This window comes from Anabas testudineus, chromosome 8, assembly GCF_900324465.2.
Source record: "Anabas testudineus chromosome 8, fAnaTes1.2, whole genome shotgun sequence".
Classification (NCBI taxonomy): domain Eukaryota; kingdom Metazoa; phylum Chordata; class Actinopteri; order Anabantiformes; family Anabantidae; genus Anabas; species Anabas testudineus.
Genome location: NC_046617.1, coordinates 2,771,979 through 2,787,872, shown reverse-complemented (window position 1 = coordinate 2,787,872; position 15,894 = coordinate 2,771,979). Strand labels below are relative to the sequence as shown.

General features: G+C 43.1%; 1 protein-coding gene across 1 annotated transcript; it reads left to right on the top strand.

Annotated features, from left to right (window-relative positions):
• The first annotated feature begins 1,987 nt into the window (after positions 1-1,987).
• Positions 1,988-13,946, top strand: LOC113157108. Its single transcript, XM_026352386.1, has 6 exons — positions 1,988-2,186; positions 5,588-5,881; positions 6,031-6,330; positions 6,807-7,127; positions 12,205-12,339; positions 12,442-13,946. The coding sequence occupies exons 1-6, from the start codon at positions 1,988-1,990 to the stop codon at positions 13,101-13,103; spliced, it is 1,911 nt and encodes a 636-aa protein (XP_026208171.1). The 3' UTR covers positions 13,104-13,946.
• The last annotated feature ends 1,948 nt before the right edge of the window (positions 13,947-15,894 follow it).

Here is a 15,894-nt window from a genome sequence, read left to right as displayed (position 1 = left end):
CCACCAAAGTAGTCGGCAGCGGCACTCTCCTTGTCAGAGTGTGCACAGCGCATATTAGCTCTATGGTTTTGTTGCACCGAGTATGCGCACATACTGCACAGAGCGGGACGTTTGAAGTGTAATGAACAAACCCTCAAGAGACACCATGAAAAAATATTTAACAGGAATGAAAAGAAAGAGAGAAAGAGAGAGAGGTAATGAGAGAAACGAAAGTCACCCGAAAGCTAAGACAAGGAAATATGACGAAGGTTATGTAGCGGTGTTGTGATTAATTATTCCTGGGGAGGGGCATAACAGAAAATGATGGAGAAGCCACTGCCACACTTGCGTGTCAGTCATGAGCCGACTGATCCTGCGACAGTAGAAAAAATGATATTTCTCAATAAAAACCTGTAAAGACAACTAACTTGCTTCTGTAAATAATTATGTCAAATCAACCATACAAGTCCTAAAATGACGAATAAAATGACAAACTATTATCTTTAAAGGTTTTCTATTAAAACACAAAAAAGATACAATGTTTCTGAATTCAAACACTGATCATTTGCAAAGTAGGAAGGATCTCTAATCCTGTTAGGGATAATAAACCCTAACAAACCCTCAACTAACATTTAACCCATATTATAATTTGCATTGATTCTTTGGGTTAATCTGGAATGTGTTTTAGAGTATGGGAGAGAGCGTCTGCATATTTTATTGTAATGACTATATAATCATTATTTGGTATGAATGAACAAAAGACTTGAATGACCACACAGACTTTTCTGAACTATTCTTTCTGTCATGGGATTGAAACAATGCTTCAGTCGTGCCCTCTAGAGGTTGCTATGGCTACAGTTGTCCACCAGATGTGACCGTCACTGAGGCCTTGAAGCTTTGAACCTTTTTCAACACAATTGTTAGGAAAGCCTCAGTGCTTCATGAGGCTTCTTTTGGCCCCCACTAAACAGCAGGTAACAAAAAACAACAACAACAAGCAGCAAATCGGTCCAAAAGGATCGGCCCAGGTCAATAACAGATTGACAGAAGAAACCACAATACAAAACAGTTTCCACAAAACGTGAATATTTAACCTTCATGAAGAGAACATTTGTTGGACTGGATTTGAGTTAGTTATGTGTATCTCTGTGTTGTAGACTGTTGTAGAACAGTGTCAGTCAATTCAATTCAATTTTATTTCTATTGTGTCAAATCACAACAAAGTCGTCTCAAGGCACTTTACAGTGTTTAAGGTTTAAGAACCTACAAAGTAGTGTGAACCCAATCCAACTTGAGCAGCACTAGGCAACAGTGAAGAGGAAAAACTCCCTTTAGAGGAAGAAACCTCCAGCAGAACCAGGCTCAGGTTGGGTGGCCATCTGCCTCAACCGGTTGGAGTGAGTGAAAGGGGAGAGAGAAAAGAACAGCAGTCAACAAAAAACAACAACAACAAGCAGCAAATCAGTCCAAAAGGATCAGTCCAGGTCGGTAACAGGTTGACAGAAGAAACCACAATACAAACACTGGAAGGTCACTTCAGGAATGAATGCAGAAGATCTGGTGGAGAACAAAGGGGCTGCAGACCTGATTATATGTGCGAGGGAGAGAACAGGTGAAACTGATCAGGTAATCAGAGACAGAGACAGAGAGGACAACTAGTCAATATATGATCAAAACAGGAAGTGAAGGCTAAGGACTGTGACACATACAGTAAAGTACTCTAATTAACTTTACTGTTTGTTATAATAGTTTATCTATAATAATAGAATTGTATGTGTTGATAAACATGTTTGCCCCTTTTTTTAAACAACGATAAACATTTTAATATATTGTTTGCTGTCATGATCTTTTGACAAACAAAAAACAATTTTTAATTTCATCATCTGTTCTGTTCCCAGGTGTCAGATTAACTGGATCTGGATCTACTCAGTGTTCTGGAAGAGTTGAAATCTATCACAACAACATCTGGGGAACAGTCTGTGATGACAGCTGGGACTTAAATGATACCATGGTGGTTTGCAGAGAGTTGAACTGTGGTACAGCACTAAGTGCTACTCAGTCGGCCCAGTTTGGTTCAGGAACTGGACAAATCTGGCTTGATGATGTGGACTGTTCAGGTAATGAAAGGTCTCTAATTGAGTGTCAGCACAGAGGATTTGGGAAACATGACTGTGGACACAATGAGGATGCAGGTGTGATCTGCTCAGGTGAGAAAATCTTTGTGTTATCTCAACCTATTGGCACTTGAAGAGAGGAGGGAGTGAGATTAGTGGAGCTGTAATATAGTGCAGGACGATCAATGAGTGCTAGTGACTGATTTCACTATTGTTCATTCTTTCAAATCTTCAGGCAGTGATTACTATTCAATTCAATTCAATTCAATTTTATTTGTAGAGCGCTTTTTACAATTGACATTGTCACAAAGCAGCTTTACACAACCAAAGAACAGTACATGAACAGTGTATGTGTATGAGTCATAATAATGTGATTGTCCCTGATGAGCAAGCCGAGGGCGACAGTGGCAAGGAAAAACTCCCTGAGAAGGCAACAGGAAGAAACCTTGAGAGGAACCAGACTCAACAGGGAACCCATCCTCATATGGGTGATTACATGCTGTGTAGGCAGCAGTCCAGTATAACAGTTAAAGTCTTTTAAGTTAATATGGAGTCCAGTTAGTTATTGCAGGCAGACAAGTTCCATTCCTTGACTATCGAGCGTTGAGTCGAGACCTCCAAGAAACAGCTTCCGACGTCTGCCGAGGCCGGCACCGACATCATAGTAGCTTGTGACCAATCCAGTCTCCAAACGCATCCCATAGGGCAAACGGTGGATCCAGGCGACGAGATCTCCAGCCAGAAGTTGGGCATCAGGACGAGTCAGACAGGTCCAGAGGGCAAAGGGTGGAATGACGTGTAGCTCGACAGAGAGACAGGAAGAGGGAAAAGAGAGAGGGAGAGGGAAAGAGAGAGAAGAGGAGAGATTGCAGTTAGTTGTATTCACAGTCAGATAAAGTTTGAGGTGAATGTATATTTAGTGTAGTGCAGCAGGGACTCCGGCAGGACTAATTATGACAGCCTAACTAAAAGGGTGGGTTCAGAAGAAAACACAGACATGAGGGCGCACTGGGATGTAGAGCAACCAAACACTTCACCATCAACAAACCCGAGTGATCAGTGAGAGTTGGGAAGACAGCATCTAAACATACCAGTTCACCATAATGCTCTACGTCCATGAGTCCTTCCCAGATCTATTTACTCAAATGCTTGACTAAATAGGTAGGTTTTCAGCCTAGACTTAAACACTGAGACTGTGTCTGAGTCCCGAACGCTATTTGGAAGGCTATTCCATAACTTTGGGGCTTTGTAAGAAAAAGCTCTGCCCCCAGCTGTAGTTTTTAGGATACGAGGTACTGACAGGCAGCCAGCATCCTTTGAGCGAAGTAGGCGTGGTGGATCATAAGACACTAGCAGTTCACTTAGATAATGCGGCGCAAGACCATTTAATGCTTTAAATGTCAAAAGTAGTATTTTAAAATCAATGCGAAATTTCACGGGGAGCCAATGAAGTGTAGATAAGATAGGCGTGATGTGATCGTATCTTCTGGTTCGAGTGAGGACTCTCGCTGCTGCATTCTGAACTAACTGAAGCTTGTTTATGCACCTGGTTGAACAGCCAGACAGTAAGGCATTACAGTAGTCCAACCTAGAGGTGATGAAAGCATGGACTAATTTTTCTGCATCATTTAGTGACAAAATATTCCTTATCTTGGCAATATTTCTGAGGTGAAAGAAAGCTGTCCTGGTGATATTATCTACATGAGCTTCAAATGAAAGACTGGAATCTAGAATCACACCAAGGTCTTTGACTGTTGCACTAGATGTAACGGAAAGGCCATCTAGAGTTACGGTGTGGTCTAGATTACTACCAGCACTGTTTTTGGTGAATATTTTATATTGAATTTAAGGAAGATATTGAGTCTTTGTTGTAGACTGTTGTAGAACAGTGTGATCCTAAACCCAGTCTAATCTAACAGTCCTACAATAAGTCCTCCTCCATTAAGGTGATAATGTTGTTTGATCAATGTGAAAGATGCTGCTGTCTGACTGTAATATGTTATACAGAGAGGTGTTTCTATGTCCTAGCCTCATTGATAGAAATGTGGTCAAATGACTCCTGTCCACTACCAGGCACACAGGCAACAGGACAAAAATGGACAGCAAACACAGGATCCAGAGAGGAAGTCAACGAGAGAAAAAGAAAGCTAAAAACCCACAAACCAGAAGAGTAATTCCCAGAGACAGAAAACAGGTCAAACCATAGAATTGAACAAAATTCTCTGACCACTAAGTGTCAGATCAGGTCAAACTTAACTGACCTGATCTGAGAATCAGTGAGAATAAATTCAATTCATTTCAATTTTATTTCTATTGTGTCAAATACAACAAAAGTCTCAAGGCACTTTACAGTGTTTAAGGTTTAAGAACCAACAAAGTAGTGTGAACCCAATCCAACTTGAGCAGCACTAGGCAACAGTGGAGAGGAAAAACTCCCTTTAGAGGAAGAATCCTCCAGCAGAACCAGGCTCAGGTTGGGCGGGCATCTGCCTCAACCGGTTGGAGTGAGTGAAAGGGGAGAGAGAAAAGAACAGCAGTCAACAAAAAGCAACAACAACAAGCAGCAAATCGGTCCAAAGGGATCAGTCCAGGTCGGTAACAGGTTGACAGAAGAAACCACAATACAAACACTGGAAGGTCACTTCAGGAATGAATGCAGAAGATCTGCTGGAGAACAAAGGGGCTGCAGACCTGCTTATATGTGAGAGGGAGAGAACAGGTGAAACTGATCAGGTAATCAGATTACAGAGAGTTGAACTGTGGTGCAGAACTGAATGCTACTCAGTCGGCCGCATTTGGTCCAGGATCTGGACAAATCTGGCTTGATGATGTGAACTGTTCAGGAAATGAAAGATCACTAACTGAGTGTCAGCACAGTGGATTTGGAAAACACAACTGTGGACACAGCGAGGATGCAGGTGTGATCTGTTCAGGTGCAAAGAATTCACTTTTTTGTTTAATTTGTAATATTATGTTTTAACACACTGAACTAAAGTTCCTTAAAATAGTGTTCAGGCTGTATATTACAGGTTAATAGTAAACTTAGAATTCATGTTAAACTAGAAATGACCCATTAGTGTGAATCTGAGTGTGACAGATTGTCTGTCCCTGTCTTTCACCCACTGAGAGCTGGCATTGGTTCCAGCACTCTCACAACCCTTCAAGAGGAAAAGTGGTTATGATAACAGATGGAGAGAGAGATGTTAAAGTAGAAACAGTGTTAAATAAGTCCATCAAAGAAAACTTACATTTGAAATATAACATACTGACACCCTGTAGTTTTAAAAGATGAAATGATTAATGTATTCAGAGTTAAAAGTGAGGTTAAAAGGAAGAAGCCTTGTGATTGTCAGATAATTGTCACATGCCACTTATAATCCATGACAGTTGTACAAGTGGTTATCTCATCAACCCATGCAAGTACGATTAAATCAGGTACAGTGCAGCTGTAAGTCAACACATTTAATGCTGTAATACTGTGCTTCTCTTTACAGTGACCCTCCCAAAGCCCAACATCTCCATGAATCCTGCTGGTGAGGTTAACTGGGGTCAGGATGTTGACATCACTTGTTCAGTCTCAACTCAGCTTTTAGGTGGAACATTTATTCTGCAGAAGACATCAGGGTCATTCAGAGAGAATCAAACATCAAGTACCAACTCTGTTACCTTCAACATTCCTAAAGTCAACTTTGATAATGAAGGATCGTACCAGTGTCAGTATGAGAAAAGAACTGAAAGTCAAACTTTCAGGTCGGACCTGAGTGACTCTGTCAGAGTCTCTGTGACTGGTAAAAATGAACAATTCACTCTCATGAATTTAATGTTTCATCTCTTTGTGTAAAGAATGAAAGAGTTGCAAACAAATGAATTTAAATCAGAGACAGTGCAGCTGTAAGGCAACACATTTAATGCTGTAATATTGTGCTTCTCTTTACAGTGACCTTCCCAAAGCCCAGCATCTCCATGAATCCTGCTAGTGAGGTTAACTGGGGTCAGGATGTTGGCATCACTTGTTCAATCTCAACTCAGCTTTTAGGTGGAACATTCATTCTGCAGAAGACATCAGGGTCATTCAGAGAGAATCAAACATCAAGTACCAACTCTGCTACCTTCACTATTTCTAAAGTGGACTTTGACAAAGAGGGATTGTACCAATGTCAGTATAAGTACCAGAAAAGGAGCTCAATTGATGAGTTCAGCTCCCCTCAAAGCAACTCTATCAGACTCTCTATTACTGGTAAGAATAAGTATATTTTATCTGTTAAGAATGCTTTTATATAGGTTTTGAAAAAAAACAACAACTGGAAAACATTAGCCAAACAACACAGATGCCCCATATGCAAAGGACAGAGCAGAATGGTTCTTAGGTTAGGGTTAGTCAACATGTGCAACAAGCTACTCAAGATGCTTTATTAGTCTATAGTGCTGATAAAACTTTTGTGGGTGTGGTGTCATTAAGGCTCCTTGTGTTGCTGTAGCAAGTGAAGTTTCCCCTACACCATTAAAGCCATCATGTTAAAGAGTTCAGCCCTCTATTCTCAAAGATCTCTCAGAATTGCCTTTGGCTGCAGCAGAGAGCTGTTTCCAGTAAAAAGCTCACAATTCCCATGTAACACAGTTTGTCTGAAAAAGCAACCATCAACTGAAAAGTTGTCAATGTTGTTTCGGTTGTCAGTGTGTATTTTACCTAATTGTTCTCTTATTTTTACTTAGTACATCTGCAGACTCCCAGCATCTCCCTGACATCTCCTGATGGAGGACTGGTCCTGAGTCCTGAGGCTGCACAGGTCACCAGGGGTTCCAGCTTCGTCATCACCTGCTCCATTAACTCCATCTATCCTGACGGCCATTTCTTTCTCATCTTCTCTGGCTCCAGTGTCACCAGCAAGTCAGCAGTCGACCACTCAGCTTCCTTTAACTTCCCTGTAGCTGAGTATAAACACCAGGGCAACTACAGCTGTGTGTATGAAGTCACACTGTCTACACGGAAATTCAATTCCACTGAGACTGAATCTATTAGTGTCATCATAAAATGTGAGTAGACTGGAGACTTTAATTGAAACATTTTTACATTTTAGAAAGAATAACTGAATTGAATATAAATAATCAGGATTCTTCTGTTTATTCTGCCTTTACAAAAATTTGTTGCATTACATGGAGACAGAAAGAGGGTGAAAGAAAAAGAGAAAATAGAGTGAGGAACCTAATTTATATGATGTGTTTTTCACTGTGGTTTCTATAGTTAAATAAAAAAAGACAACTTGAGCTGGTCAGAGCCTCTACAGTTTGGTGCAGGGGTGGGAGGGGTTATCCATGATGAATGTTAGTTTAACCAACATCCTCCTGTCCGCCACCTCCTCGATGGACTCCAGTGTGCAGCCCAGGACAGAGCCTGCTTTCTTAACCAGTTTGTTAAGTCCCTTCCTGTCTCTGCCTGTACTGCCCCTGCCCAGCACACTCCATAAAGGACTACTGAGGCCACCACAGTGTCATAAAAAGTCCTTAGCAGCTGTCTGCACACATCAAAAGACCTCAGTCTCAGAATCAGAATCCTTTATTCATTCATTGTACAGAATACAACAAAATTGTAGCAGCCTAGGAGTGGTGGTACTATAAATCTAAAGTGTGTACAAGTTTACAATAAAAAATAAAGTAATTCTTATAAAAGTAGAATAAAATAGAGTAGAATAGAATAAGGTGCAGTAGGTGGAGAAAAACATAATTAACATTAATATAAATATTGTGTATGGAGTGGAGGTAGAGCTGTATTGCACTTTGCCATATTGCCATATTGCACATTGCAGTTATTGCACACACAAGTTGTCCATTGGGTGAAGAATAGAGGTGTATGTAAGTCAAGTCAGAGTGGGGTGTAGTTAGTGTATGTGTGTGTTCAGTATGGTGATTGCTTGTGGAAAGAAGCTGTTTCTGAGTCTGTTTGTCCTGGTTCTGATGGAGCTCTACCTCCTGCCAGAGAGTAGCAGGTCAAATAGGGTGGAGACAGGACGGGTGAAGTCATTGGTGATACTGGTCACACTGCTGAGGCAGCGTGACAGGTAAATGTCCTTCAGGGAGGGCAGAGGGCAGCCGATGATCCTCTGCATCTTTTCCACCCTCTGGAGCCTCTGCCACTCTGCTTCAGTGCAGTGGGAAAACCACACTGTGATGCAGTAGAGCAGGATGCTCTCAATGGTTGAGCAGTCGCTTTCCTAGGGATCACTCTGCTAAACATTAGTGCCACATCCTGTGCCTGCACAGTCAGTGGTTTGGAGCTGGGAGCAGATTGAGGTAGAGGTGGTGTGATTGCAGACTGCAGTGGTGTAGTCTTGAAGCGCGAGAAGAACGCGTTCAGCGCTTCCACCAGTGCAGCTGTGCTGGTCTGTCCCCTGAAGTTGGTGAGCTGCTGTAGTCCCTTCCACACCTGCCGAGGGTTGTTGTTGGAGAGGTGGTCCTCTATTTTCCTCCTGTAATCCAACTTGGCCTTTCTGATACCTCTCCTCAGGTCAACTCTAGCAGCACTCTACAGTTCTTTGACACCTGACCTGAAGGCAGTGTTACGGCCTTTTAGGAGTAGCCTGACTTCACTGGTAATCCAGGGTTTATGATTGGGAAATACCCGGATGCATTTCACTACGGTGACAGTCCCCATGCAGAATGTGATGTATTCCATCACAGCCTCCGTGAATGCTGTTAGGTCCTGGTGTTCAAAAATACTCCAGTCAGTGTGTGCAAAGCAGTCCTGGAGCTGGAAAGGTGCATCGCCAGGCCAAGTGGTGATGGACCTAACAAGTGAGGTAGTGCTCCTTCTCAGGGCTTTGTAAGCAGGGGTTAGGAGCAGAGAGAGATGGTCTTACTGGCCTAGATGTGGAAGTTGAGTGGCTCTGTATGCATGTTTAATGTTTGTGTAAACATGGTGTAATATGTTGTTCCCTCTGGTTGGACACTTAACATGTTGGTAAAAGTTAGGCAGGACAGACTTCAGGTTTGCCTGATTGAAGTCGCCATGTGTTATGTGTACACCGTCAGGGTGAATCTTCTGTAGTTGTGTATTGTGTATTGTGTCTGCTAACAGTGAGAGAGCTATGCTGGGGTGGTATGTAAAACAGCTGTGATTAGTACGGATAGGATCAGGTGGTTATTTTCACACCAGCCCACAAAGTCAGAGATGACCCCCCCTCTACTCCTGCTTGTCCCCCCTGGATACACGGCCAACAATGGCACTGTCATCTGAGAACTTGTAGGTGACAGTGGTGGGAGTTGTATTTAAAGTCCGATGTGTACAGCGTGAACAGAAAAGGTGAGAGCACAGTCCATTGAGGTGCCCCCCATGTTGCAGACTACAACATCAGACACACAGTCACGCAGCCTCACAAACTGTGGCCTGTCTGTGAGGTAGTTGATGGTCCAAGCAGCCAGATGTTGGTCCACGCCTGCCACCTCCAGCTTCCTCCTCAGCAGTGATGGCTGGATGGTGTTAAAAGCACTGGAGATCAAATCAAATCAAAAGACATGAGTCCCACAGTGCTCCCAGGGGACTCCAGGCCCGATGCTGCAGGTAGATGATGCCGTCATCCACCCCGATGCCTGGTTGATATGCAAACTGCAGCGGGTCCAGTGCTGAGCTCACCTGAGTGTGAGCCTGGGCAAATGAACTGAACCAGTTCTTTAACAGATTTGATTCTGCCCAGCCCCCAGTCTCCATCCACACGGCCCCCCTCTCCACACCTTTCCAGTCCAGGCGTCTCCTCCCAGCTGCAACTCTTCACACCTCAGCACCAAGCAGCAGCTGCCCTTCCTCCGACCACAACAAAGGCACCCCCCAACAACCCACAACTCCAGACCAGCCACCACCCACCCCCCTCTGCCTCACTCTGAACCAGGCCAGGAGGGAGTTAAGGAGGACAAAGGCCAGGAAGGCAACAGGCCCAGATAACATTAGCTCCAGGCTCCTCAGGGAGTGTGCAGACCAGCGCTGTGGACACTTTCCTGAGGAACAATTCTCCCATTTACTTTTGGAACCGGAACCAGGTGGCTGAGGACAATCCTCTCCTTAGCCTTAATGAGATGGGAGGGTAAGGCGACGGGTCTGAAGTGGTTCAGCTCCTTAGGATGAGGTACTTTTGGAACCGGTACCAGGCAGGAAGTCCTCCAGAGTACTGATACTTTCTGCAGGCTAAGGCTCATGTTAAATAAAGGGGTGGCAGTAGCTCAGGTGGTAGAGCAGTCGCCTACGAACCCCAGGGTGAGTGGTTCAATTCCCGGTTCCTCCTGGCTACTTGCTGAGGTGTCCTTGGACAAGACACCGAAACCCTGTAGTAGCGCTAAGTCAGTCTGACAGCTGTCCAACCAAATTTCCAAGTATACATTATTATTATTAAATATGGACAGGACCACCTCACAGCGCTGGTCTGCACACTCCCTGAGGAGCCTGGAGCTAATGTTATATGGGCCTGTTGCCTTCCTGGCCTTTGTCCTCCTTAACTCTCTCCTAACCTGGTTCAGAGTGAGGCAGAGGGGGGTGGGTGGTGGCTGGTCTGGAGTTGTGGGTTGTTGGGGGGTGCCTTTGTTGTGGTCGGAGGAAGGGCAGCTGCTGCTTGGTGCTGAGGTGTGAAGAGTTGCAGCTGGGAGGAGACGCCTGAACTGGAAAGGTGTGGAGAGGGGGGCCGTGTGGATGGAGACTGGGGGCTGGGCAGAATCAAATCTGTTAAAGAACTGGTTTAGTTCATTTGCCCAGGCTCGGTCACCTGTGACCTTGCGACCATTTCAAGCCTCACCATGGCGTTGTGGTCAGAGCATCCTAAAGGAGGGAGGGGGGCAGAAGTATATGCGTTCTTAATGTTAGCATATAGAAGGTCCAGAGTTTTATTGTCCCTTGTGTGGCAGTTTTCATACTGGGTGAAGTTGGAGAGGGGTGCAGGCATGGTTAAAGTCCCCAGAGATGAGAATCAGGGCCTGTGGGTGTTGTGTTTGCAGCTGGGACACAGTGCTGTGCACACGCGATAGCGGCATCAGCCGACGGAGGGATGTAAACAGTGACTACCAGTACATGGGAGAACTCCCATTGAAGGTAGTACGGCCGAAGGCTGACTGCCACCAGTTCAATGTCCCTGCTACAGTGTTGTTTTTTAACAGTGATGTGGTCCGGGTTACACCATCTGTCGTTAACGAACACCGCCAGTCCGCCGCCTTTCTTCTTTCCGCTCTGTGCCACACTCCAGTCCACCCGCACCAGCGTGAATCCATTAAGGGAGACCATGGAGTTCGGTGTGTCCTGGTTGAGCCACGACTTGGTGAAGCACATCAGGCTGCTCTTCCGGTACACGCACTGCCGACGCATTAGCGCCGTTAGCTCGTCCAGCTTGTTAGAGAGAGAGCGGACATTTCCCATAATAACAGATGGTACATATGGCTTGTACCTCAGTCTTTTCTCCCGGCGTTTAACTCCAGCTGGGAGAAAGCATCTTCGTTTTCTCCATATCTCAGGTGGAATCTCTGGCTTTCCAGTGTGGAGAAACTCAGCTCGGCTAAGAGCTAACAGCTGGTCTCGAGTGTAAACAATGGAACTGCATCCTGAAGGGTCCCCCGAGGCCGGCTCAAAAAGTTGAAAAAAGATCATAAAACAAAGTGCAAAAGTAATGAAGTTTGTGCCCTTTGTCGCAGGACTCCATATGGATTTATATAAAAAACAAAAAACACAAATAACGTGGAAGAAAACATTAAAACGCAAAGAAAAGAACACAAAAGGACAGAGCTGCTGAGACTGGCTGCCACACACATGGCGCCATAGCAAAATAATCACATAATCTATTCACTGATTGGCTACTTCTTACTGATATTTAAGATTAGCTCCAGTTCCAGCGCACTTTTGTTCCTGGTTTCACAACCAAAACATAATAAGCCAACGTCAGTTGGTAATCCGATTTTATACCCGGAATTTGGTGGAGAGAGCAAGTTGGAGCTGAGCTAAATGCTAATATACTTAAACACTGCAGTGTTCTACTACTGCTCTTGAAACTACACTAATATAAATCACATCATTTCACATTTGAAAAAGTGAGTCTGACACTTGACAACCACACACACACTAAATCTTTTTCATTTTTCCTCCCAGTGCCTTTGTTGCTGCTGGTCACTTCAGTAGCTGTGGGAGCTCTCTTGCTGGCACTGCTGGTCTTGCTGGTGGTCTGCCTGGTCTGCAGGACAGGACGACGAGCAAAGAAGCCTGCAACACTCATCTGTAGTCAATGTCTGTGCTCAACAGGATATTTTGCCATGTCAAATATAGACTTTCATCTAAGTGCTATTCATTCATATGTTTTAATTTGTTTTCTTTATGCTTGTGTTTCAGTGGCTGTTACTGACAACTATTATGAAGATGCTGATGCTGATGATGATGATGATGATGATGATGAAGATCAGGATTATGTGAATGTTGATCAAATGGACACCAAGAAGAAAGTCAAAGAGAACGTAGGTAAAGTGGAAGAAGAGGAAAATGATGACTATGTGGAGCCAGAGAGTGATGAAGATCACGATTATGAGGAAGCTGGTCCTGATGAAAATAACACAGAGGGCAAGAAGATCTGCTTCAGTGTTAAAGACTGCAGAGATGATGAGAAGACACTCAAAGAGGAATCAGACAGAGAGGAAGAAGAGGAAAGTGATGACTATGTGGAGCCAGAGAGTGATGAAGATCACGATTATGAGGAAGCTGGTCCTGATGAAAATAACACAGAGGACAAGAAGATCTGCTTCAGTGTTAAAGACTGCAGAGATGATGAGAAGACACTCAAAGAGGAATCAGACAGAGAGGAAGAAGAGGAAAGTGATGACTATGTGGAGCCAGAGAGTGATGAAGATCATGATTATGAGGAAGCTGGTCCTGATGAAACCAACACAGAGGCCAAGGAGGTCTACAGAGACAGTGAGGTGGTAGATGATAATGAAGAAAGTGAAACCAGTGATGACGAAGACGACTATGTCAATGTAAACGTGCCATTATGTGAATAAACAAATGTGAACATTTACAGAGAAAATTAGGGTATTTATCCAAACTTCTACTGGTCATATTGATGTGTTAATAACCACCCAGTTAAATTGGAATCATTAAAAAAACAATAATAATAATAATAATAAATAAACAATACTCTGCTTTGAAACACTGGGTTACAGGCTGGTACGTATGAGTATGACTTTCCAAGACAAATCACCAACCACTGCAATACAATAGATATGAAGTTGAAACCAGCGTGGTTTAAAGAGATGTGGTGGTTTGGTTTAGATTTTATCATCTGGAAAACTACAATTCAGGTGAAATAATAATGTAACATGGTCTGAGCCACATTCATGAAACTCACCAACAATCCTTTAGCATTTAGCAGACGCTTGTATCCAGAATGCTTTACAAGAGAGATCAGAACAAGCAAATCTAAATCAGGGAGACAACTTTTCTAGACTCATGATTTCAGCATTCTACTCAAATCTCTCGTCTGTGTTTAGAAAGTTGGGCTGTAACAGTTCTTCAAATCCACAGTTTGGTTCAGACTTCAGATTTTTGTTTTGTTGTCCTTTTTCTTTTTTGGGGCCTCTCAAAACAAGGATGATCTACACACTATACGGTCCCTGAACACTTCACAACACTGATAAGCTGCACTCTGTACTGTCTGTGAACGCAGCTGTGTGGTCTGGTTCTCACTTTATAATCTGAACCTGTGTTTAGTTTCTTATTATCAAAGTAACAGTTGAATCCTGAACTCCACTCTCTGTGAGCTGAATATGAAGTGACTGTCAGTTGTTGGTTAACAAAAGATAAAACATAGCACAACAAAAGTTGACCAACTCATCAGAGACTTATGTCAGTGTTGTTTTTACTTGTATTTACCATTTGAAATCTGCATTTATTTAAATAAATTGTACAATACGATGTTTTTGGAAAATATTATACTTCATTATACATTTTTTTTACACACACACACACGTACACATAAATACGCATGCATAACCTAGATAAAGCATGGCCATGACTTAAACCAGATGATCTCATCCCATCGTAAATTATGACCAGACTGAGCCGGCTAGTGTAATAATAACCCAGTAATTTAAAGCGGAGCAGAAAGCAGCCATCTTGAATCTTCCTTTCTATTTCTGTCACCGACGTCTCCTGGTTCACTGACACGCTTCTTTATTTTTGCAGTAAGCCTTAAGACGACTTAATACTGAATCATCCTTATCTTCAGACATGATGACGTCCTAATGCACTGACCAGATGTAGAAACACAGAAAAACTACTGTATATAACATTTTTACATGATGAATTGTATCTGTTTCGTCCCTGCACACAGTCAAAAACAAAAGTAGGAAATGAGGCTGCTGTCTTCAGCCAATCACATGTGAGATTGTTCACTGAACCAATGATTTGAAGGCAGTTGGACAACATGACGCCAGCAGCCAAAGATAGACGAGACACACACTCCGTTTAATCTTACCACACATACACACTTTGACAGGCTCCAGGAAATGTAGGCACTCTGAGCTCATCCCCCTTAGAAGCAGTGACGAAGCCTCGTAACCCGAAGCAAGACGGGCTGTGTTTACACTGCTGGTCTACATGTTCAGTGACGAACAGCTGCTGAAGTCTCACACATCACGTTTATATCTGTTTGAGAAAAAATGTGCATATAAACAATAAAAAGGCAGCTCTGTGAACCATAACAAGACATCACTGATGACTAATACACTTTTCTAGCTTAGTTTAGTTACAGTACTTATTGTGTTGAATACTATGACTTTGGAAGACAAGACCATATTTAATGGACTAGTCTGACATTTAGAGAAAAGCTGATTCACTGTCTTTCTGATAGTTACAGGACAACTTCACATTTATACTCTGATATCTTCATTTTTAGCAAATGCATAAAAGCAACATTTATAACTTTCTAACTCAAGTTTGTTATTTTCCCAACTTAACATTAACTTATGATAAATACAGTCATCATAGCCATAAGGAAAATACTGCTTACAAGACTGGTACAGACTTCTGTGGTTATTTAGAATTAATTACTGTAATTTAATTCAATTCAGTTCAATTGAGTTTTATTTGTATAGCGCCCATTCACAACAGAAGTTATCTCAAGGCACTTTACAGGCTCATAGTGGGCGGCCATCTGCCTCGACCGTTTGGGGTGAGTGGAAAGAGAAGAGAGAAAAAAAAAAGCAGGCAACAAAACAACAACAAGCAGCAAGAACATTGGGCCGGTCAACTGGATTCTTGAGATGTACAGCTCCAGGCCGAGGATACCTGCAGAAAAGTACAGAGAGAGGAAGACAGAGAGGAGGAAACAACTACAGGAAAGAGAAGACACAAAGTTAATGACATGCAGTGGTGGCATTTGCATTGATATAGGGGAGGGAGAGAGGAGAGGAGCTCAGTTTAGGGTGTCTGCCTCCCGAACCTGAACTGGGAGCTGGTTCCACAGGAGAGGGGCTTGGTAGCTAAAGGCTCTGCCTCCCATTCTACATTTGGAAACTCTAGGAACCCCATTAAACCTGCAGCCTGAGAACGGAGAGTTCTGCTTGGAAGATATGGAACTATGAGGTCTTTAAGATAAGATGGAGCCTAATTATTAAGGGATTTATAAGTTAGGAGAAGAATTTTAAATTCAATTCTGGATTTAACAGGGAGCCAATGGAGAGAAGCTAACATTGGAGAAATATGATCTCTCTTTCTAATTCCAGTCAGAACTCTGACTGCCGCATTTTGGATTAAGTGGAGGCTTTTTAATGAGTTACTGGGACATCCATC